The sequence below is a fragment of the Podarcis muralis genome, chromosome 7 (genome assembly GCF_964188315.1).
Source record: "Podarcis muralis chromosome 7, rPodMur119.hap1.1, whole genome shotgun sequence".
NCBI lineage: Eukaryota > Metazoa > Chordata > Lepidosauria > Squamata > Lacertidae > Podarcis > Podarcis muralis.
The window spans coordinates 86148213-86173458 of record NC_135661.1 but is presented as its reverse complement, the minus strand read 5'-3'; the positions used below and the strand labels follow the sequence as shown (position 1 = coordinate 86173458).

Sequence of the window (25246 nt, the reverse complement as noted above, 5' to 3'; positions counted from 1 at the left end):
TACAACCTTTGCAAGACATTTGAAGGCAGCCCTGTGTAGGGTAGTTATTTAATGTGGCTGGGGCAACCCAGCCAGATGGGTGGGGAACACAACACCTGAAAAAAATCCTGTTGGAATCATTGGGCTTTCCTTCTGAATAAACATGGATAGGGCTAGATTATACACTACAAGCTATGAAATCTTTGGTTTATATAATGGCTCTAACATAAATTCCTAAAATATCCTTTATTTCTGCCACATGCTGTTCTGCTATAATTTCATTAGTTTGCTGTGTCTGTGTGTGTTATTTGTTAGCCACCCTGAGAATCCCACAAGGACAGAAAGGCTACAAATAGTTTAACTAAACTGTTTTGTCCCTTTTGGGACGCGGGTGGCACTGTGGGTAAAACCTCAGAGACTAGGACTTGCCGATTGCATGGTCGGCGGTTCGAATCCCCGCAGTGGGGTGCGCTCCCGTTGCTCGGTCCCAGCGCCTGCCCACCTAGCAGTTCGAAAGCACCCTTAGAAGTGCAAGTAGATAAACAGGTACCGCTTTATAGCGGGAAGGTAAACGGGGTTTCCGTGTGCTGCACTGGTGCTGGCTCGCCAGAGCAGCGATGTCACGCTGGCCACGTGACCCGGAAGTGTCTTTGGACAGCGCTGGCTCTCGGCCTCTAGAGTGAGATGAGCGCACAACCCTAGAGTCTGTCAAGACTGGCCCGTACCGGCAGGGGTACCTTTACCTTTACCTTTGTACCTGTTGGCCGATGCCTTTTGTCCTGTTTGTATTGTTTTGCATTTCAAAATAAAGGTTATGAAAAAGAAAGAAATCATACGTTCCTCAGCAATATTAAGCCCTGTTCCTCTAGAATAGACATGTCCAACTCCCAAGAGACTGCGATCTACTCACAGTATAAAAGAACTGGCAGTGATTTACCCATTGTCATTAGAATATTGACCAGTTTTTGGAGTCGGTGGAAGAAGATTGGAAGAAATTTAAAGACTATTTACAGAAATATTCAAAACAAAAAAAATTCCTTCCAGTAGCACCTTAAAGACCAACTAAGTTAGTTCTTGGTATGAGCTTTCGTGTGCATGCACACTTCTTCAGATACACAGAAAAGCTCATACCAAGAACTAACTTAGTTGGTCTTTAAGGTGCTACTGGAAGGAATTTTTTTTGTTTTGACTATGGCAGACCAACACGGCTACCTATCTGTAACCAGAGTTTTTGGAGTCGGTGGAAGAAGATTGGAAGAAATTTAAAGACTATTTACAGAAATATTGTAAAATTAATGAATGTTAGAATGATGTTGGATAAGAAGTTAAGTGGTTTTTAGCTATAATGCTGTAAGGAATATGAAAAAATGGATTATTAATAGGTAAAAATTTAATGTTACTATATTTTAAGATTAAAGACTAGGATAAACAAAGAGGGAAAGGATTTGCTGAACTAACAAACTGAATTGGAATACAAAAAAGGGAGGTGTGAGGAGGTCCGGGAAACAAGCAAATGAAAGATAAGTGATGGAAAGATGGAATTGTTTTTAACTATTATTTATTTATTTATTTATTTTATTTTTTTTGTAATACTTTGAAAATCTTAATAAATATCTTTTTTTAAAAAATAATAGAAGATTGACCAGAGTTTTTGAGATTTTTTAGAGAGCAAGCGTTGCTGAGCTTTTCTTTCTTTCTTTGGAGAACAATCAGGGGATCCCAAGATCAACCAGGATGAACCAGGGACACCTCACTATCGACAAGTAGATCACGATTGACCTGGTTGACATGTCTGCTCTAGAACAGCCAGCCCCTGGATCCATGAGAAAGATAAGCAGACATACCTCCTCTCGGTCAGTCACAAAGGCAATTTCCCCAGTAAACGACTGAACGAAATATTTGATGGGGGAATCATCTGGGAAGCTGGAGAGATATATATAACTCTGCTTGTCATTGCTGTAAAGAAAACGAGAAGAGATCTTTGTTTTAAATCCCCACCTCCTACAACATTTTGGTTGGAGCCAAAACAAATGTCTGCATTTAAATAGGAGTCACAACATATTATTTTGCCCACCTTGTGAACACTACCTCTCTATTAAATCAGAACCAGTGAGGGCGGTGAAGGTCCTGTGTGAGTGTCTGGAGGCGGTTGGAGGGTGGATGGCGGCTAACAGATTGAGGTTGAATCCTGACAAGACAGAAGTACTGTTTTAGGGGGACAGGAGGCGGGCAGGTGTGGAGGATTCCCTGGTCCTGAATGGGGTAGCTGTGCCCCTGAAGGACCAGGTGCGCAGCCTGGGAGTCATTTTGGACTCACAGCTGTCCATGGAGGCACAGGTCAAATCTGTGTCCAGGGCAGCTGTCTCCCAGCTCCATCTGGTACGTAGGCTGAGACCCTATCTGCCTGCAGGCTGTCTCGCCAGAGTGGTGCATGCTCTGGTTATCTCCCGCTTGGACTACTGCAACGTGCTCTACGTGAGGCTACCTTTGAAGGTGATCCGGAAACTACAACTAATCCAGAATGCGGCAGCTAGACTGGTGACTGGGGGCGGCCGCCGAGACCATATAACACCGGTCTTGAAAGACCTACATTGGCTCCCAGTACGTTTCCGAGCACAATTCAAAGTGTTGGTGCTGACCTTTAAAGCCCTAAACGGCCTCGGCCCAGTATACCTGAAGGAGCGTCTCCACCCCCATCATTCTGCCTGGACGCTGAGGTCCAGCGCCAAGGGCCTTCTGGCGGTTCCCTCATTGCGAGAAGCAAAGCTACAGGGAACCAGGCAGAGGGCCTTCTCGGTAGTGGCACCCGCCCTGTGGAACGCCCTTCCAGCAGATGTCAAAGTGATAAACAACTACCTGACATTCAGAAGACATCTTAAGGCAGCCCTGTTCAGGGAAGTTTTTAACGTGTGATATTTTACTGTATTTTTGGTTTCTATGGAAGCCGCCCAGAGTGGCTGGGGAGGCCCAGCCAGATGGGCGGGGTATAAATAATAAATTATTATTATTATTATTATTATTATTATTACTACTACTACTTCCATTACTGTATCAAGTCAAACACGGGAGCAGCTGTTAGCCTTACAATCCAGTCCACCGGCCTAATTATGACTGGTAGGACACTTCTCAAGTTGGCATCTGGTGTCTTGCCAAAGTTGGCCCACTGTGACTTAGGGCTTATCTGCATTTCGTGCTGCTTTACTTCTCTGTCGGAGCAAATGGCAGTTTTGAGTTTTCTCCAGATTCACATTTGCTCTGATCTATCACTAAAGTTTTCCCTTCGAAAGGAATGGAGCAAGCGGGAAACTGCTCAGACCTATGCTTTCCAGGCACCGCACAAGCGAAAGCGAAGGGTGGAAGAGCCCTCGGAGACAGTCTGGCTTATCTATTGAAGAGTGTTTCATACAACCTCCCTTAATAGCGTCAATATTGGAGGCGGTTGTCAGGGTCAACCCTGCGCTAGGCTCAAAACTGAAACGAGGCAATAAGTCAACCCTTCTAACAAGTGATTCTAAGCAGCAATCTAGGGCAGTAATTGGTATTAGAAATGTTATGAGAAGTGTAAGGTCTAAGATAGGGGTAGGCAACCTAAGGCCCGTGAGCCAGATGCGGCCCAATCGCCTTCTGAATCCGGCCCACGGACGGTCTGGAAATCAGTGTGTTTTTACGTGAGTAGAATGTGTCCTTTGATTTAAAATGCATCTCTGGGTTATTTGTGGGGCCTGCCTGGTGTTCTTACATGAGTAGAATGTATGCTTTTATTTAAAATGCATCTCTGGGTTATTTGGGGACATAGGAATTCGTTCATCCCCTCCCCACCCCCACCCCGCCAAAATACAGTCCAGCCCACCACATGGTCTGAGGGACGGTGGACTGGCCCAAGGCTGAAAAAGGTTGCTGACCCCTGGTCTAAGATATAAAATAAATGTTCACAAATGGACCAGGCAAATACATACATCAATATATAAACCACATGTCTGAAACAGTAATAATAATAATAATAATAATAATAACAACAACAACAACAACAATTTTTTATATATATATCCTGCCCTCCCCAGCTGAAGCCGGGCTCAGGGCGGCTAACAACAATAAAATAGTACAACATTCTAAAAACATTTCATTATAAAAATTAATTAAAATCAAATTGATGGCAACCATTAAGCTAAAGTTCTGTAGAGATTGCCAAAGGAGGGAGTCAGGCTGCACCCTGACCAAAGGCCTGGTGGAACAGCTCTGTCTTGCAGGCCCAGCGGAAAGATGTCAAGTCCCGTACAGGAAAAAAAAGTCCTGAATCTGTGTATGAATAGGGTGGATTCAGGTGACCATTATCAGGTACCCTGGCAAACAGGATTTCTGCTGTTGACCGCCTCCTTCTGTGATGTATGTATGATGTTTCAGGGGGGTGGTCTTGGGCTCCAGGGTGGGCAATTTCAAAAGTCTATATAAGAGCTTGCACTCCAATGTTCTGGGTTCCCCCTCCCTCCTGCATGTGGTAAGTGAGGACCCTGTTATAACAGTTTAATAAAGACCAGGCTTACTAGCTGCTTTGTTTCTCAATATTCTCTGGCTGGCCTCTGTTATTTTCTCCTACCGATAGAGAACCTACATAAGGACTCTATACGGGCTCTTGGGTACCCCATAAGGGAAAAGGAGAAGGTTTTTTCTTATAACAGAGGCAACAACCATTTTACACGCACCTAATTAACAAGCGAAAATTGCTGCAATCCGGAAGTGGTTGGAAAAGGGGGCGAATGGATTCAAGATGGACTTCTGCACGCAGCAGTTAGAAACGCAACTTCCGTGCAAAACGGTTGCTACCAGTACACTTCATGCATTCATGAAGTGGGTTGTGATCCACAAAACTTTATGCCAAGTTCCCCAACATCTCCCCCTCCCCCAACCACTTGAAAACATTTGCAGATCCTAGCAGAGCCTTTAATATCATTTTCTCCTAGTGCTACCGTTTTGTAATACACCGAGCTAGAAGCTGCATAATTTCTATGGGTTCTTTTATTTCTTATATGTTGTAGTGTATTGCATTACAATAGGAATACCATAGAATTCAAATTGTAATGCAATATAAGAAATAAAAATACAAAAAATACAAATAAAATCTATATGAATATTAATGCAATGGATGAGCTGTCTCCCGTCTTCAACCACAAATCCACAGACACACCACAGACCACTGAATGATGCTTGAGGACCACTGGTGGAATGAGGATCAGTTTGGCAGATCCTGTCTTATACCATAATAAAATGGTTAGTTTTTAAGGTGCCACAATACTGTTGTTTTTGGTCTTTTCCAAGCTTTATAGAAACAGCACTGTGAGAAAACTGAAGATAAGCCAAGAGAGTATAAAAATTATGGTCGACATCGTAGGAAAGTCCATTGCTACTAGGGTGCAGATTTAGATTTCTGGGCACTAGATTCAGTATTTTCTCTTTTTTTGACATACTTTTTTGTTTTTGTTTTTTCAAAAACACAGAATATAACAACCTTTCAAATACATATCAAATACTTTTGCTCCACCGAACACGTGACTTCCCTCCTTCCCTTCAACTGGCTTTCCCATTTCTACTAAATTGTATGCGCATTTCAACTGCCGGTTTCTGTCCTTCATTACGTTACAAGATTTATTTCAGTCCTGCTAGTGTCTTCACATTTTTGCAATAATCTTTCAAATCCTCAATAAATTTACTCCAATCTCTTTGGAATTTCTGGTCGCCTTTAGATGCAGTATTTCCTAAAGATGAAAGTAATATAAACAGAAAGGTGTCTGGAACCATATTCACACCAGCAGGCTTTTCGCAGGGAATCTTACCTTTGCAAGATAGCATTCCCCCAGATGTAAAATATATTACTGAAGGGGTTCAAAGCCAAACCTCTTGGTATAAGGGTTGTGTTTGTGTAATGCTCCAGTCCTAGCAACAACACAAACCCTTTATCAGAGGCTGCAACAGAAAAAAGAAGAGAAGTTGACTACAATGGATGTTCTAAATGGGGGTGATAGCAGTTATGAGAGTAACTAGAAAAAAGGATGCAGCGGTGGAAACCATCTCTCTTTCCCACAGCTATTCCCACTCCATATTTGAAGATTCAGCTTGACTTTTTGAAACAGGAGCAAACTGCACAGTTTTGCATTCTTTGCTTCTCTGAGAGATAGATTTCAATGGACTGCCTTTTCCTGGGTCAGTTCTCTAGAGATGAGGGATAATATAATAATATAGTGATAACGTGGCATACGGCAGGGTTGAGGAAGCTGTGGTCTGACAGCTGTTGCTGGACAACCTCCATCTTTGATCCTCCAGGTGCTGCTCACCTACCATCCCTAGCCATTGGCCGTGCTTGATGGGCCGGCCAACAACATCTGGAGAACCAGGGGTTCCCCACTACTGACATATGGGAAACCAGGGGAGGGAACCGCCCTGAGTGAAAGAGTCCTGGCCCTCACCCTGCCCCTCTCCTGTGGCTGATATTTAAAGGGGGAAACAGGTACACGTTAATGACACAAGGGACTTGTCCCTTAAGCAGGGAATTCTGATGACCCTCGTATTTTTCGCTCTATAGGACGCACTTTTTCCCCTCGAAAAATTAAGGGGAAACGTGTGTGCGTCCTATGGAGCGAGTGCAGGCGTCCTATGGAGCGAGTGCAAGCAACGCGAAGCCTCCGAAGTGCAGAGGGAGCACTCCCTCCGCGCTCCAGAGGCTATGCGTTGCTTTCGCTGAAGCCTGGAGAGCGAAAGGGGTCGGTGCGCACCGACCCCTCTCGCTCTCCTGGCTTCAGCGAAAGGAACCCAAAGCCTTTGGAGCGCAGCGCGAGGTCCCGCTGTGCTCCAAAGGCTTCAGGCGGCTATCCCTGAAGCCTTTGGAGCGCAGCAGGAACTCGCGCTGCGCTCCAAAGGCTTTGGGGTTAGCTGCGGAAAGCCTCCGCAGGACAGCAGGGTGCCTGCGGAGGCTTCAAAGGCTGTCCCCAAAGCCAGAACAGCCAGACGGAGCGCCGCTGCGCGGCGCTCCGTCTCACTGTTCTAGCTTCGGGGTTAGCGGCGCAAAGCCTCCGCGGGGCAGCGGGGTGCCTTCATCCCGCTGCCCTCCGGAGGCTTCGCGGGCTGTTCCAGAAGCCTCCGCAGGACACGGGGATGAAGGCTCCCTGTGCCCTGCAGAGGCTTCGCGCAAAGCTAGACCAGCTAGAGGGAGCGCTGCACAGTGCTCCCTCTAGCTATTCTGGCTTTTGGATGGCCCTGCGAAGGCTCCGCAGGGCACGGGGATGAAGGCTCCCCGTGCCCTGTGGAGGCTTCGTGCAAAGCCAGACCAGATATCCCAGCGGCTATCCCAGAAGCTAGAACAGCAAGAGGCTATCCAGAAGCCAGATCCCTCTTGCTGTTCTGGCTTCTGGGATTCAGATTTTTGTTTGTTTGTTTGTTTCCTCCCCCCCACCCCCAACTAGGTGCGTCCTATAGAGCGGAACATACGGTATGCGCTGCTTTGTGAGGAACCATGACAAAGCAATGTAAAAACGCCCCATGAATCCACTCCACATATCTGCATAACTTGCTCTCATTATGAATTCCCTTCGGTTCAGAACTTGGGGTTTTGGCAAAGAGTTCCAGGATTAATACATACTCAACGCCCCTTCCAACTTGTCTGACATTTAACTATCCTCCTGTCCTTGCAATCAGAAGGGTCAAGGGTTTCGTTGCCATCCCCGCCCCCATACCTTTGAATGCACAATAAAGGGAGAAGTAGAAGCTGCAAATTCCGCTAGCAAGTTTGGAGCCCGGGTCTTAATTTTTGTGGCTTAACACAGAGTACACAAGTGTTGTCTTGTGCAAGTAGCAGCAGATTCTGCCTTGTCTCAAATGCTGCAGCCTAACTTACCCTTGGGAACTTTTTCAGGGATATGATAAATAAATTCAAAATGCTTTACATCTGCAAAGTGAGCAGAGAAAACATCCAAATGTTAAAATTGCCTACTTATTTACTTTATTCCATTCATGCATAAGCTTGGGGGAAATGAAAAGGATGCAATAGATGGTATACCAGTAATTACAATTAGTTGGACTGAAATTACGCTTGTAACTGAATTTTCTATGGAGTACAACAGCAATTGACTTGGACTAATATATGCTTCCTTCTATCAGAATACAGTGAATCCATACATTTGATAACAACTCATGATCGATAAAATTAATCCATTTTTGCCTGCGGATATCCTGCCTTTGATTTTGTTCTCTAAATCTAATAAAGTAGGTTTATTTAGCCATGAAAAGCCTAGCTCTTTAATTTATCATACCAATCTTTACTTGATGGTACATTTGCCACTTTCCATTTTCCCATGTACAGTGGAACCTCGGTTCCGAAACGTTCAAAAACCAAAGCATGCATTTCCAGAACAATTTTGGCTTCCAAAAAGCGTTCAAAAACCGAAGCAGTTATTTCCGGGTTTTGGGCGTTCAAAAGCCTAAACGTTTGACTTCCGAGACCTTGAAAACCGAGGTACCACTGCATAAACCTCTGGCTGCAACTAATGAACAGGAAACCATTTCTACACACTCGTTCCTTATAATGTCTTTCAGACAATATAGTAGGACAATAACGCAGTGGAAAGGGTCTCAGTATTTCAACATCTTTTCCAAATGATATTTTATTTTCCTTCAGTTCCCCTGTGCCCCCAAATCACATTTTGGCACTTCTAGCATGTGGCGGGGTAACTTCAGTGCACCTGAATTTGCTCATTTTACTCTTTATTTATCTGTCCCTTTCTCTTTTTGTGTCATGATTGTTAGACAGGTTCCTGCCAGAATAGATTTGATTTTGATTTTTTTAACACCACCAACAAGTTGAATTTCAAGTACAATAAACAATACGAATAACGCTTAAGAGAGCCAGTCTAACCTAGTAAGTATACCACAATGGTGTGTTTGTCTGTTCCCGTCTCATGCACCAGCAAATATATCCGGTTATCAGCCAAGGAGTAAGTGGCCCATTTGATGGAGCATGCCGAAGCTAGAAGGGAGAAGAAGATTGGGGCAATGGGAAAATTGCATTATTTAAAGAGATGTCACTGTAGGTTTTGCATTTGTGGCATGAACACATCTTCCTGCTGGCCACTCTGAACAGACCACATTGCTCCTACTATTATGCCATGTCTCTGTTTACCCATATGTTGAGTTTTATACCAGCTTAAATGTCATCTTCCAAAGAACTCTGGGAATCATCCTTTAGTGGAGCTATTTAAGTACACTGGGTGAAATCTTTAGTGGTGTTCCCAAGGAACTACAATTCCCAGGATTTCCTGGGAAGAGGAAATGAATGCTAAATCCCTGCAGACTGGTGGCGGGCAAATGCTGTTCCCATCTTCAAAAATTCAAAAGAAGACCCAGGTCATCCCTGACCAGTCAGCTTGATGTCGTTAGCAGGAAAGGTCTTTGAACAGACCAGGAAAGGTCCTAGAACAGAAGATTAAACAGTTGGTTTGTGAGCACTTGGGAAAGGACGCTTTGATTATTGAGACCCAGCGTGGCTTTCTCAAAGACAAGTCACGCCAGACGAATCTCATTTCTTTTTTTGACAGAGTTACAAGCTTGGTAAAGGGACGCGGGTGACGCTGTGGGTAAAAGCCTCAGCGCCTAGGGCTTGCCGATCGAAAGGTCGGCGGTTCGAATCCCCGCGGCGGGGTGCGCTCCCGTTGCTCGGTCCCAGCGCCTGCCAACCTAGCAGTTCGAAAGCACCCCCGGGTGCAAGTAGATAAATAGGGACTGCTTACTAGCGGGAAGGTAAACGGTGTTTCCGTGCGCAGCTCTGGCTCGCCAGAGCAGCGATGTCACGCTGGCCACGTGACCCGGAAGTGTCTCCGGACAGCGCTGGCCCCCGGCCTATAGAGTGAGATGGGCGCACAACCCCAGAGTCTGGCAAGACTGGCCCGTACGGGCAGGGGTACCTTTACCTTTACCTTTTACAAGCTTGGTGGATCAGGGGAATGCTGTGGATGTAGCGTATCTTGATTTCAGTAAGGCTTTTGACAAAGCCCCACATGCTGTCCTTGCAGAGAACGCAACTGTTAGCTGGATTTGTAGGTAGTTGACTGACCAGACCCAAAATCAATTATTTAAAAGACTGTCACACGGAAGATGGAGCAAGCTTGTTTTCTCCTGCTCCATAGTAATGGAACTAAATCAGTGGGTGCAAGTTACAAGAAAGGAGATTCTGATTAAACATCAGGATGAACTTTCTGATGGTAAGAGCTGTTCAACAGTGGAAAGGACTCCCTTGGGAGGTGGTGCACTCTCCTTCCAAGGAGGTTTTTGAAGCAGAGGCTGAAGGGCCATCTCTTATGGATACTTTAGTTACCTGCATAGAAGGGTTTAACTAGATGACCCTTGGAGTCCCTTCCAATGCTACAATTCTATGATTCTATGAAATAATAATTGTCAGAAGTGCATACAGTTATTCCCCCCCCCCCATTATTTATACCACCTTTCATCTGAGGATCGCAGGGTGGTTTACAATATAAACAAGATATACATAAGATATGCCCAGAATAGTTATTCATAATAAAGAAACCATTCCTGGTCTGCATCTGGGTTAGAATTGTTCTTAAGAGGTTTTTGTTTTGTCTTTGCTGATTTTGGATTCCTTTGGAAGGACAGGATATAAATGTTATAAAGAAATAACAGTCACGGAGAAAATTAGCTCTCCCCAACCCAGCTCATTCCATGTTGTACTTGGTTGGATTTTGGGTCCTGAATTGTGATCAGGGAAACAAAGACATATATGGCCCATTCTGGCTTTACCTCCCTCACTACAAAGCTCACCATAGTGGCACGAGACTGTGGAGGCTACCCAGTGGGAGGCACATTTTAAAAATCAAAATGGACGTACCCCTTACAAAATCACATACTGTCTCTTCCTTTTCCCTCAAGGATCCAGAAGCCTTCACAATCCCATCTATATAGAAAAAGGAACCATGGGTAGGGTTAAAATGAGTGGACTGCTTCTCCTTTCCCACTCTCCAATGGACAAAGCCTCCCATTGCCAGCACACGTATACCCTCCTTATGATCCAGGAGTCATGCTCTGCCCACTTTCTTTATTCAATTTGTCAGGAAATGTTCCGAGTCATCCACACAGTAATAACATAATTTAAAACGCATTAAAATAAGGCAATTATGAATTACCATAATACCTGAAAATTATCAAACATTTCAGCAAACGTAGCTTAAAACTTGAGGACAGTCCATAAAAACAAAGAATTAAAAATATGAACCTGAAAGCTCCCCCAATATCCTACAGAAATTGACATTTCCCTACTATTTGGAAGCGGCTTTCTGGAACCCAGCATCTCTAGCCTAGACTCGCTAATAATAATAATAATAATAATAATAATAATAATAATAATAATAATAATTTATTATTTATACCCTGCCCATCTGGCTGAGTTTCCCCAGTCACTCTGGGCGGCTCCCAATCAAGTGTTAAAAACAGTATAGCGTTAAATATTAAAAACTTCCCTGAACAGGGCTGCCTTCAGATGTCTTTTAAAGATAGGATAGCTGCTTATTTCCTTCACATCTGAAGGGAGGGTGTTCCACAGGGCGGGCGCCACTACTGAGAAGGCCCTTTGCCTGGTTCCCTGTTGCTTTGCTTCTCGCAATGAGGGAACCGCCAGAAGACCCTTGGCGCTGGACCTCAGTGTGCAGGCTGAACGATGGGGGTGGAGACGCTCCTTCAGGTATACAGGACCGAGGCCGTTTAGGGCTTTAAAGGTCAGCACCAACACTTTGAATTGTGCTCGGAAACGTACTGGGAGCCAGTGCAGATCTCTCAGAACCGGTGTTATGTGGTCTCGGTGGCCACTCCAGTCACCAGTCTAGCTGCCGCATTCTGGATTAATTGCAGTTTCCAGGTCACCTTCAAAGGTAGCCCCACGTAGAGCACGTTGAAGTCCAAGTGGGAGATAACTAGAGCATGCACCACTCTGGCGAGACAGTCCACAGGCAGGTAGGGTCTCAGCCTGCGTACCAGGTGGAGCTGGTAGACAGCTGATCAATCATCCAGCTGAGACCACACCATTCAAGTCTTGCTCAACACCCCGTTGCACAGAACAACAGAAGTGCATGCCCCTCCTCAAGCTAGCCCCCATCCATTCTGTCCTATAGTCCTACGTGGGGCAAGATAAATACCTCTAATTGTGATAAGAAAGAATTCTCCTTCCTGCCAGCCGCCACCAAGGGCAATCACATATTCAGAGCCATTCATTGGGAAAAAGACTGGGTTCAAGGTTCTCACGCAGACATGGTTCAATATGCGTGTCCAGAGCTCTAAAGAAATAGAAGAGAACATGTGAAGAGCCTGGCAGCTGGATCAGCCCCCAGCCTGCCCAGGATCCTGCAACCAGATGCCCCTGGGAAACCCGCAAGGAGTATGAGTTAAGTATCCTTCTGTGCCTTTTGTTCCCTGGCGACTAGTATCCAAAGGTATCCTACCTCTCATTCATGTATCGTGACAAGTGGTCACAGACAGTGCTATCCTCCATGAAGTTATCTATACCCTTTATGACAGTCCATGACAACATCTTGTGGTAGCGCATTCCAGAGAGAGATGTTCCCGATCAGTTACTCTAAGCACCTCGCAAAGGCATAGGAGCCTTGTTTGCCGGATGGTTTGTCAGATTACAATGTTATGAGGGGGTGCATTATGGGGTGTTAGGAGAGGGATAGTACCTCTGGTGGGGGACACGTTGTGCTCCTTCTGGGGTACTTTGGTCCCCACCCTGCACTCAGCTCTCACTTGTGGCTCCTAGAAGCTGTCAACCTGTGACAGCTTCTCACACCCTGGGAACATTTTCAACAGGCTGGCTAAACCAGGTGAGGGTAGCCAATGAGTCTCAAACCCTCAGTGAGTTAGGGACTTCCCTGCATGCGCAGACAAACTGTGGCAGATTAAGTGGGCTCAACCAGTCAAAAAGGAGGTTTCTGCACATGCTGTAGAGAGAAGTGAGGGGCAGATGGGGCTCACCAACCTGGGGAGGTAGCCCATCTAGGAGAAGGAAAACACTGATCCTCAACTTCCACTGCCTTGTGGGATATCTTCAGGAGAAGAAAAAGCTATGGAATGAACCCCACACAAATCTGGAGTGGAATCCCTAAGACGGTTGGATGGTGCCTTGTATGCTTCCTTTCGGCAACTCCTGCAGTCAAGCTGCTGCCAAACATCTTGCCCAGGGAATCTTGTCGTCTGGGCAGCCCGGGACCTCCATACACAGGCTTGAGCCCCAAGGAGGTCACTGCTCATACAGCGGTTTGAATTCACTCCTGGAGGCACACTCCACTGTCTCCTGAGACAGATGGATGCCAATAACAATGGGCCCTCTTGGTAGAGCCTCTCAGAATTTGGAGCTCCCTTCCTAGAGAGGCTAGACTGACTAGCTCCTTGCCACCTTCCACCATCAGGTGAATACTGTTTCATTCTGGCAGGTTTGGGGAAACTGGCTGTTTTTAAGGAAAGGGCTTTTAACAGCACTGTGCTGTTTTTAATACCGCATGATGATGTTAGTGATTTCCTAAAAGCTCATTGACAGAGGTGTACTGTATATGACAGAGGTGTATATGACAGACAGAGGTCTGTCATTGACAGAGGTGTATAAAATTATGCATAGCATAGAAAAGAGGATAGAGAGGAGTTTGAATTGGGCCCAGACACTAATTGGCGGTCAGTGCTGTTTTGCCTCTTCCATTGTCAGCACTGCGCTGCCAATGCAGTTACAGTGGCATAACCATGGTGCTACATGGGGGTGGGTCCTCCACAGTGGCACACCTTCAAGATGCACTGCCACAACCAGGGGTTAGTCCATACTCTATCCTTGTCCAGCCAGTGCAAGTTGAGGGCAGGACAGCTGTTAACGTGACTAAGGATTCCCTGCCCCCAGAGAAAACGGAAGAGCATAGCTCTCATAGAATTCCATCTGTTCCGTAACGGAAGGCATGACAGTTAAAGTGGCATAAAACCAATACAAAACTGTGCCTTTTGGCTTCTCAGGCTCACGTACCAGACCCAGAGGTGTTCACATGCAAGATTGGGTAATGTCCCGTGTAGTAATAGACAAGCTGGTTCTGCCGGATGAACAGGGTGCTCTCTGTACTAATGGCATCAACAATGGCAGAGGAGAATGTACCCTGTGGGCATGAGAGGGAGCCAATCCAGCAACTGTCAATGCCCACCTGTAGCAGAAAAGGAGACAAAGAGAGACAAGGGTGGAAACAGGCTCAGCTCCTACCAGGTTAAGAGTTGTGTGGGAATTCCCACAATGCTGTGCTTTGTTAGCTGTAATGGGCATCCTCTGTGTTAAGGGTGTCAGCTCTTGAGCTGCTTTCAACTGGAGACGCTGGGGACTTAACCTGGGACACACTACGCACAAAACATGCGGTCTGCCGAAGTCAAGGTCCACCACCGTTGGACGGCTACAACTTCACTTGCCGGCACCAAGCTCATGTGTGAACCACTGGGGGAGTTCCAGCCCCACCGCACCCTTGCCAACACAGAGATGCCATGTCAGAGATGTGCTTTGCAGAGGGCTCATTTCCCCTTTACCTCTATTGGAATGTAATCCCAAAACATCGAGTCCGACATGAAGACAATCTTGCTCCGGGGAATGCCGCCAAGGATGAGCACAGGGGCTTGTCCATAAGTGTACCACAAGGGACGCGATGGGTCTTTCAGTTGCAGGACATTCTTCAAAGAATCTAGCTGTGCTTGGTAAGAAGGGACCAGAGAGGAGAGTCTGTCTATCACACCAAAGCCACTGAGGACCAACAGGTATCTTCTACAGAATCCAAGGGTAAAACTTCAGGGGTACCGTGCCAGGCCCCACCCACAAGGGCAGAGTCAGGGAGTGTCAAGGACTGGCTGGATGCCGAGGAGCAGTGGGGGGCACCAGCCGGGTTACTCCCAGGGGAAGAAGGCTCAGAGCCAGGGGACTGGTGGTGGGACGATGATGAGTGGTCAGAGGAAGAAGACTGCGGGGAGGAGGTGCCGGAGGCTAGAGGGCAACAGGGTTTAGTGAGCAGGAAGAGTCTGTTCCAGAGTACAGTTCAGACTCTGAGGCTGAAGCAGAGGCTGGAGAGGAGGGGGGTCAAGAAGCTGCAGAGGAATCTAGGGAATCTCTCTCTCTCTCTCTCTCTCTCTCACACACACACACACACACACACTGCAACCAGCTCCCCGCCTCGCCCCCCAGTCTCTAAGAATATGCAGAGAGATGAAAAGAGCAGACTGCAGAGTTTTTACTGCTACTGTCACTAGGAGCCAGTGCATGATTATAAAGGAAGTAAATCTAATTTTCAAACTTACTTTGCAAGTTGTTGCCCGATTCTTTGTTTAGCAGGGTAAGGAAGAGGAAGCCAGCTTACTTCATAGCTGGACTTGCTCAAAAGGAGACTTTGCAGCCTAATTCCTATGCTTTTCTGCTACCAAAGATGGGATCCGAAAACTCTGTTTAACCCCCACAGGCAAATGCAACCAAATCTGCAGACTGCAAGTAGCAGTGGTTAGCAGACTGTAAGGCCACTTGAGATCGCTACCAACCCCAGCATTTTACCTTTTCTCCAATCTTGATCTTCACCTCATTTTGAACAAATCCCACATAGCCATTGATATTTATGGCAAACCTATACATAAGGAGAAAAAGAATATATGTGTTTTCTTTTGCTACATTTATATACTTTTTCTTAAAAGCTGTCAATTCCATTCAAAATACCGTAATGGTTTGCTGTCAGAGAGACTTGAAACAAAAGGGGGGAGGGGGGAGGGGAAAACTAGCCAGTTCAATTACCAACACTTTCATGTAATTGTTACAGAATGGCCAAATGGAACTGTCAGTCCAGGAAACAGTTCTGGGAGGGGAGGAGCCACACGGCAGTCGGCTCCAGCCAGGAGGATGGAACAGGCCTTGCTGTGTCCCCTTGGCCCATAGACACAGCCAGGTGGAACTGTCACTGGTGGAAGATGGTTCTAGTTCTGCTGAGCTGATCAAGAGAGCTTTGCTGCCAGTTCTCTTTCTGTAATAGACTGACAGTTTTGGGTTTTGTTTTGTTTTAGGTTTCATTCAAAAATATGGCACAAGCAAGATACAGTGGTGCCTCGCAAGACGAAATTAATTCGTTCCGCGAGTTTTGTCGTCTTGCAATTTTTTTCGTCTTGCGAAGCACGGTGTCGGGAAAGTTTTGGAAAAGCTTCAAAAATCACCAAAGTCTTTAAAAACCTCAAAAAAGGCTACCACACCGCGTTCTATGAGTTGCACCTCGAAGTCAAGTCGCAACTGTATTAATGGTGTTAAGAAAAAGGAAACAAACTTGCAAGACGTTTCCGTCTTGCGAAGCAAGCCCATAGGGAAAATCGTCTTGCGAAGCAGCTCAAAAAACAAAAAACCCTTTCGTCTAGCGAGTTTTTTGTCTTGCAAGGCATTCATCTTGCGAGGTACCACTGCACTGGCACACGTGAAAATGTTCTTGCTGGGTCTACAAACTAGAAACGTATCCCTCACCTTCTCTTTTTCACAGGGAGACCAATGCCGTTGCTCTCCACCAACACATCCAACACAACAGTGCCGTTCAAGAAGGGCATCGGCGTGAACCAGCACATTTGGCAAACTTCCTCGGTGTCGCAATTTGCTGGAGGCAGAGAAGGCATGGAAAGGTCAAACGGTAAAGGACCCCTGGACGGTTAAGTCCAGTCAAAGGCGACTATGGAGTGTGGCGCTCACCTCACTTCAGACCGAGGGACAGACAGTTTTCCGGGTCACGTGGCCAGCAGGACTAAACTACTGGTGCATGGAGGAACATGACGGAAGCCAGAGCACACGGAAACACTGTTTACCTTCCTGCCACTGCACTACCTGTTTCTCTACTTGCACTGGTATGCAGTGGTATGCACTGGTAGGTTGGCAGAAGCTGGGACAGAGCAACAGGAGCTCACCCTGTTGTGCGGATTTGAACCGCCGACCTTCTGATCAGCAGGCCCAAGAGGCTCAGTGGCAGAGCAGGAATCCCCTCCAAAAGCCTAAACAGAGGGAGGACTAGAAGTGGGGAGAGGCTGCATCCCAGTAAATGCCTGCTCCACCCAGTGCTAGAGGCAGGATCATACACATGTTGGCGGAAGAGTGAGACAAAATATTATCCGCTATTTAAATTAGGTGATTCTTGTTCTGACTTCTGCCAATACATACATACAAACAAACACACACACACACAAACACACGTTTGGAGGCAACGGGGAAATGAGCTATTATCATCCAAGGCAGAAAATCCAACTGCTGCCTTCCCTTCTGCCAATTAACCTACAATGCAATCTATGAAGAGGTTCCCCAATGCAAGCTTAGAGAATTTACAAGTGAATTGGGCCAAACTGGGTCCAATCTGTCTGTCTGCTTATTTGTGGCCATTAGTGGCATCCAAAATTTGCTTTCTGAAGCTGAAAAATTCCGAAGGGAGCAAAGCTCCTTAAAAGGAAGCTACTCTCTAATGAGATACTTCCTTTTGTGCTTCCTGCTTCCGCACTGCCTCTTGGGGATGACATGCTGAAATACCTTTATCCCTATACGGAGCAGCCCTCATTTCGATCTGCAGCTGCTCCTGTTTCTGACGCACAGGGTGGACGGGTTCTGAAAAAGTGACAGTCACAATCGGCCTCAGTCCAGTGTAGTGACCTGTCCGCATTGCCCATGCTGAGTTCTGGAAGGAGGAAAGAAGTTTGTTGACCCAGAGTCCTTGTCACAAAATTACTCTAGTGTCACTTGCCTGTGCTGACTCAATCCAAGCACAGGTCTGTCAACTATGACATTAGTGTTGCGACTTACAGGGGAGAGAAGATGGCAGATTTTGTCGGTGTTTGATGATACAGTCAACACACACAATTGCCTCATTACGTAAATCATGTTCAGAATACCACAACACACACATAACTGGCTGTAAAGCAACATAACATTATATATACTAAAACTGTAATTGTCATATCAAAAAAATGCAAAGCACAGTTCCTGATGGCAGTAACATGATGTTGTTGTTTAGTCGTTTAGTCGTGTCCGACTCTTCGTGACCCCATGGACCAGAGCACGCCAGGTACTCCTGTCTTCCACTGCCTCCCGCAGTGATATGTTATCCCGCAATAATATATCATATTACCATTAACCTTCTATATGTTTTTATTGTCGTAAAGTCCAAGGATAGTCAAGTCCAAAGATTGTCAAGTCCAACGATTACAATGTACAGTTCCTGTTGGCAATGCCATTTCATACTGATATCATCCTTCTACATAGTCCTATGTCTTGAGAGTGTAACAAACAGAACTACTTAGTAACAACCAGTTCTCAGGATACACCCTTGTTTCGCCCATTGGGCTTCTTCAGCAACAAGGTTTCCAGGAGATTTTTTAGTTTGAAAAGAATACTTTATAACCCAAAAGAGTTTGAAATGAGGAATGAAATTAAGCCAGAGATGAATGAAATGGAACAAGGGACTGGAAAAATGAAGAAAGACGAATAGTGGGTTGTTATTACGGAGAGAATGTTCGAATAATTCTTTTTATGTAACTGACAGGACACAGAATAAGAAGCCCTTTTTCTTTTCTTTTCTTTTCCTATCCAGTCACTTACCCAGGGTTTGGTTTCCTTGGAATAAGAGACCGTGGTTTCTTTATGACATGTGGTTTATTTACACACATATGCAACCTAAACCTACAGTGGAGGGGCTCGCAGCATTAACACCCCAAGTGGTCTTGTTTCTCCCATAGACACAGCCTTGGATTCCAGCAGAAATCAAGCATGGCTCTGACTCCCTGGCTTATGCCAGCAGCCTGCTTCTAGCCCAACTCTCTCCCTCACACAACTATCCTGGCTTTTGTCCGTCTTACTGGCAGCCAAACAAGAGAGGGGCGCCCATCCATTTGTCCTCTGGCACAGAGCAGCTTCCTTTGTTATACAAAGGACCATACTGAGTTGGCAACTATGAGCCTTGTCTGGCTAATTCAGCAATGGAATCCTCCATTAGATTTTAATCCTTGGTGGAACCAGGAGCCCAGGAATTATAAAGGACTAGGGCATCAGGCAGGCTGACCGCACCTCCCCCCCCCCCCCAAAAAAAGACCTCACAAGATTATCATGCATCTCACAAACAGATGAAACAGAAATGCCACTTTAAAGCAGTGGCTTAAAACAGATTTATGTCCATAGTGCAAATCTGTCCATTGCTGAAGCAACAGGGGAACAAGGGGAAATGCCCCTTCAAATACAATGTGTAAGTATCCCTGGCCCTGACAAAGCATGTGGCTCTTCCCTTACCTGAAGTGTGCAGCTCAGATTAATTTTCAGGTAGTATGGAAATCCCAGGTATTTCTGTAAAAAGAGAAAGTTATTTCAATAGCTCTTTTCACTTGGACAGATTGTTGGCTTGACCTCTGCAGAGTAACAAGCTAAACGTTCTGGTTGACTGCTATACCAGCAGAGCCAACAGCAGCCCTGAATAAAACAGTTGATTTAATAAAATAGACCAAAGTAGCTGAGACTGTAAGGGATTCAAGCACTTGTGCCTGCTAGGAATCATCAAGGATGAAAGCAGAAGCTCCAGATTTATACACTGCTGTGGTGAGCTGGTCAGGTCTGCAGTTTGAGAGGGTCTCACAACTGGGATCTCCCCCTAAACTCTAGGTTGACGCTACCCACAAAGGCAGCCCATTGGTTCCCTCCGTTCTAAAAGCTTCCAAGTCAGGCTTGGCCTTTGCCTGGGATGCAATCAGCCCTGGCCTCTTCTGTTAAGCCTAGACTTTTGAGGATGTGTGCGACTGCTGTTTGTCTGATTTCCCTTCAGCCCTTGGTTCTAGGGGCTCTCTAAGTGACCTCTTGCCCACCCTCCTAACAGCTCCAGCTCAAGAGCCATGGGACCCAAGCAGCCCTTACTAGATAGATAGATAGATAGATAGATAGATAGATAGATAGATAGATAAATTTATTGTCATTGTCCGTATATACACAGTATACACAACAACGAAAATCAAACACCCACCCAAAGACCGGGTTCACATACATATTTGCACGTATCTCCAACACTCTCATCCTATTCAGACATAATCTATAAAAACATAACATAATCCAGAATATAACATAACCTATTAAAGGCATAACATAAACTAAAACCTATCTCATTCCTTCCTACTCCCTGCTTGCTATTTCTTGCAACTGGCCCTGAGATCATTATTTAGTGCAATCAGAGCTCTTGGATAGAAACTATTCAGAAGGCGTGTGGTTCGTGTTTTCATTGTCCTATATCTTCTGCCCGAAGGCAACAGTTCAAAGAAGTTGTAAGCAGGATGGGTGGGATCTCTCAGGATATTGTGTGACTTCTTCAAAGTGCGAGACGTGAAGATCTCATCCAGGGTTGGTCGTTGGAGCCCAATAACATTCTGGGCAATTTTAATTATTCTCTGTAAAGCTTTTTTATCCGTTTCAGAGCTGCTCCCATACCACGATAATATACTATAGGTTAAGACACTCTCGATGGTACTGTGATAATAGGACAGAAGTAGGTGCTGAGATAGATTCAGTCCCCTGAGCATTCTCAGGAAATACAACCTCCCCTGCACCTTCCTCACAACCGTATTAATATTTGCAGTCCATGAGAGGTCCTCAGAGATATAAATGCCCAGGTATTTAAAACTACCAACCCTCTCCACCTCCTCGCCATTTATGTGCAATGGTAAAAATACACTTTTCTTTCTCCTAAAGTCAATTATGAGTTCTTTGGTTTTTTTGGTGTTAAGCATAAGATTGTTTTCTTTACACCATTGAATTAACCCCTGTACTTCTTTCCTATAAGCAGTCTCATCGTTCTCACTAATGAGCCCCACCACTGTTGTATCATCCGCAAATTTGATGATTGTGTTGGACTTATACAGTGGGGTGCAATCAAATGTGTACAGGGAATAGAGAAAGGGACTTAGCACACATCCCTGAGGGGCTCCTGTGCTTAATACTAGAGTAGAAGAATAGTAAGGTCCCATTCTCACTGTCTGCGGCCTATCAGTCAGGAAATTCCTTACCCACAGACCCATGGCATACTAGCCATGGAAGGAAAGGAAGATCTTCTCTCCCACACCCAGGCATGTTGTACTCACTGCATTTTTGTCATCAGGGTCTATAGCTGAGTCTGTGAGTTCCTTGAAGATCTCAGCCACCCTTTTAACTTCCCGCTGGGTAAAGAAAATCTTTCGGTCGGTCCCAAGGTCAGCAAAATCATTGACTACAGCTACCCATTTGCAATCTGATGCAAATAGATGTTTCATGCACAGGAAAACAAGGGACAAGGTAGCTGCGAAAAGTTGCCACATCACAGATGCTCCTTGCAAAGGAACCTGCCAAAACAACAACAACAATCCCCTACCTTTTAAATTAACCCTTTTATGCAGGTGTTCTAAATAAGTAAGCCTCTTCCCAATATTTTATCTAACCTAAGAGGGGGCTTTCCACAGAGGGACTGGCTTGATATTTCATGGTAAGCTTCAAAGGAGGCAAAAAACAATATTAAAGTCCTATGTGGATCGTGTCCTTCAAACACACACCTTTACTTTCTCCTGTGTTAGTGAATAGCTGCTATTTACCCCAGAGGAAAAAGTAACATACTGGCAAGTGCTGCACAGAAGGCAAAACCAGTCGGTTCTGGGCTGTTAGCAATTCCTCTAGGATTCCACAAAGGAAGAAACATGTCACGTGGCACTTTTCGCTTGGCTGGTTTTTGCCTTAACCTCTTGTGTGTGGTAACAGGCACACACCTTTGTCTCTTGTGAAAGATGAGTGCCAACCTTTCCACTCCAGAAACTGTGCTCAGGGCAGTTTCCAAAGACTTAAAAATTGTCAAATAAATAAAAACAATAAACAACACAACTGGCCTTCTCCTTTTGTGGATAAGGAGCTGATGAACAGGAATCAAAGGACGAATTAATGGACAGTTCTCCCATTGGAAAGATGTAGAATGGAGTCCCCCAAGGATTGGTAGTGGACCTGTGCTTTTTAACTTGTTCATAAATGATTGAGAATTAGGGTGAACGGTTAGGGGCCAAGTTTGCTGATAATACTAAATTGTTCAGGGCAGTTAAAACAAAAAGTGAAGACCTCCAAAAGAACCTATATGAACTGTAGGAATGGGTGGTAAAATGGCAAATGCAATTCAGTGTAAACAAGTCTGAAGTGATGCACATTTGAACAAAAAAAAACTCCATTTCACTTATACCTTCACGGGGTCTGAACTGGCAGTGTCTGACCAAGGGCTGGTAGCTTGATAAAGATGGTGACCCTGTGTGCAGCAAGCTGTGAAAAGGGCAAATTCTAATCTTGAGACCATTAGAAAATAAATTAAAAATGAAACTGACTTTCTAATAATATGGGTATACAAATTTATGGTGCAATGGCATTTGGAATAATATTTATTTATTTATTTATTTATTTATACACCGCCCATCTGTCTGGGTTACCCCCGCCACTCTAGACAGCTTCCAACAAAGATTAAAAGTACATTAAAACATCAGTCATTAAAAACTTCCCTAAAGAGAGCTGCCTTCAGATGTCTTCTAAACGTCAAGATACCATGTTCCAGATCGCCTCACTTCAAAAAGGTTATGGTAGAGATTGAAAAAAGTTAAGAAAAGAACTACCAAGATGATCATTTAAGAACTGCTTAAATGTCTGATGCTGCGTTGTTTTTAATATTCAGTTGGAAGCCACCCAGAATGGCTGGGGAAACCCAGCCAGATGGGCGGGGTATAAATAATAAATTATTATTATTATTATTATTATTATTATTATGCACAGTACTATGGAGAAAGTGGATAGAGAAAAGGTTTTCTCTCTCCTAACATGTCACGAGTCCCAAAGTGTTGATGGGCTCAGGAGCAGAGTGGCAGACTAAGACGTATGAGGAGAAAAGGATGGTGGGAGAGCAAGGCCTGAGACCAGGGAGCAAAGGCGAGGGTAGGCACGTCCCTCTCCCAGAGCTGCTCTGGATGGGGGAAGCAGGACTTTCACCTCCACTCTTCCCTGCTGGGTGGGGAAGTGTGGAAACAGAATCTGGCGAGGGCCTCTGCCAGTGACTGAGAGTGGAGGAACCAGAGTTAGGAAGCAAAGGCACAGCCGGGTCACCCAGGTCCCAGAAACACTCAGCACTGGGAGCAGATGCATCCATTCGGATATGGTGAACATCTGCACACTCACAAGATTGGGCTTGACTTGCCCAGTCTTTAGAAACTGAGCAGATAGGCATGCCACCCCATGAAATTTACACCATCCATGTACAGTGGTACCTCCGGTTACATACGCTTCAGGTTACAGACTCCGCTAACCCAGAAATAGTACCTCGCGTTAAGAACTTTGCTTCAGGATGAGAACAGAAATCGTGCTCCGGCGGCGCAGCAGCAGCGGGAGGCCCCATTAGCTAAAATGGAGCTTCAGGTTAAGAACGGACCTCCAGAATGAATTCAGTTCTTAACCCGAGGTACCACTGTAGTTCTGAACTCATTTCCGATGCTGGAGTTCTTAAACTTGAACCGCTGCTTCTAGCCTGGCTAGCCATGCCTTAAGTGTCACCTTAAGCCTCAATTTGTAAGATAGTTTGTATTTTCAGTTAAAAGCGAAAGGCTGCATTTCAGCTGGCTGATCTTTTGCTAAAGCCAAATGTGTTTTTCAAGCTGAAGCTATGCAGTCAAAAGTTAGCACTACAGTGGTACCTCGGGTTAAGAACTTAATTCGTTCCGGAGGTCCGTTCTTAACCTGAAACTGTTCTTAACCTGAGGTACCACTTTAGCTAATGCCGCCACCGTGCGATTTCTGTTCTCATCTTGAAGCAGTTCTTAACCCAAGGTACTATTTCTGGGTTAGTGGAGTCTGTAACCTGAAGCGTCTGTAACCCAAGGTACCACTGTATTGGGTTCTTCCAGGAAACTTTGCATAGGACTGTGGTTATGCCATTCTGAATAAACTGAGTACAGTGGTACCCGGGTTAAGTACTTAATTCGTTCCGAAGGTCCGTTCTTAACCTGAAGCACCACTTTAGCTAATGGGGCCTCCTGCTGCTGCCGCGCTGCCAGAGCACGATTTCTGTTCTCATCCTGAAGCAAAGTTCTTAACCTGAAGCACCATTTCTCGGTTAGCGGAGTCTGTAACCTGAAGCGTATGTCACCTGAAGCGTATGTAACCCGAGGTACCACTGTATTCCGCTATGTACGGCTACGCTTCAGTGTCTATGAATGTATATAAAATAATACACAACGCAATCTCTGGGTTCTTCATGGGGGCCTGGCTGTGGGGGCTTTAACAATCAGGTCCTGTAGTTTGTCATTTACCCTCCTTGGTGCTTTGCTGTAGTGTCCTGAAAAGGATCATTTGCTGGCAACCCCATGGAGGCCTGGAAGTCCTCCAACAGGGAGGCCTTGGCCGGGATATTAAATTGCTCATTACAACCAGCATGGGAGACTCCAATACTACATTCTCAATGCCTGTTTCAATCTGTTACATCTGGCATAAACTCTGCTGTGTGTTTAATAACAACTTAAACCTGTCAAACATAAAAAATTAGAAATTACTTGAAAGAAAACCAATAGGCCTAGGATTAAATTAAGTTACAATTAAATAAATGGGATTTAGAATGTTAAGGAAAGTGAATAAGATGGACTATAAGATGGCAGCTCTACGCGGGGCTGCCCTTGAAGCTGTCCCAGAAACTCCAGTGGGTGCAGAATGCTGCAGCGAGGCTCCTCACGGGGTCTTTGCCATGGGAGCATATTCACCCAGTGCTTTTCCAGCTGCACTGGATCCTGGTGGAGTACAGGGTCAGATTTAAGGTGCTGCTTTTGACCTTTAAAGCCCTTCACGGCCTAGGACCCTCGTACCTACGGGACCGCCTCTCCCGGTATGCCCCACGGAGAGCCTCAAGGTCCATAAATAGCAACACCCTAGTGGTCCCGGGCCCTAAGGAAGTTAGATTGGCTTCAACCAGAGCCAGGGCCTTTTCAACACTGGCCCTGGCCTGGTGGAACGCTCTGCCTCATGAGACCAGGGCCCTGCAGGATCTGATTTCTTTCCACAGGGCCCGTAAGACAGAGTTGTTCCACCTGGCCTTTGGCTTGGAGCCAATTTGATTCCCTCCCTCCCTCTCTTTCTTTTTTCTTTTCCTTCTCCTCCTGCAATGAGGCTACATTTTAATATTTTAATGTTCCATTATTTTAATGTTGT

The 25246-nt window shown here is 45.5% G+C and overlaps 1 protein-coding gene across 5 annotated transcripts in view; it reads right to left on the bottom strand.

Moving 5' to 3' along the window:
• Positions 1-25246, bottom strand: part of LOC114603214 (cation channel sperm-associated auxiliary subunit gamma) — a 46390-nt gene that overhangs the window by 20264 nt on the left and 880 nt on the right. For 2 of the 5 annotated variants that reach the window (XM_028742033.2, XM_028742034.2), the window contains exons 2-14: positions 21142-21378; positions 19313-19366; positions 17564-17708; positions 16523-16649; positions 15578-15647; positions 14572-14727; positions 14030-14201; positions 12165-12302; positions 10865-10930; positions 8879-8989; positions 7862-7912; positions 5808-5937; positions 1824-1935 (exon numbers count right to left, since the gene is read on the bottom strand). In XM_028742033.2, coding sequence (XP_028597866.2) covers positions 1824-1935; positions 5808-5937; positions 7862-7912; positions 8879-8989; positions 10865-10930; positions 12165-12302; positions 14030-14201; positions 14572-14727; positions 15578-15647; positions 16523-16649; positions 17564-17708; positions 19313-19366; positions 21142-21354 — 1545 coding nt within the window. In that variant the 5' untranslated portion in view covers positions 21355-21378. Of the gene's footprint in view, positions 1-1823; positions 1936-5807; positions 5938-7861; positions 7913-8878; positions 8990-10864; positions 10931-12164; positions 12303-14029; positions 14202-14571; positions 14728-15577; positions 15648-16522; positions 16650-17563; positions 17709-19312; positions 19367-21141; positions 21379-22253; positions 22455-24357; positions 24598-25246 lie in introns of those variants that run through there. The other 3 variants (XM_028742035.2, XM_077932319.1, XM_028742037.2) reach the window with 3 other exon arrangements.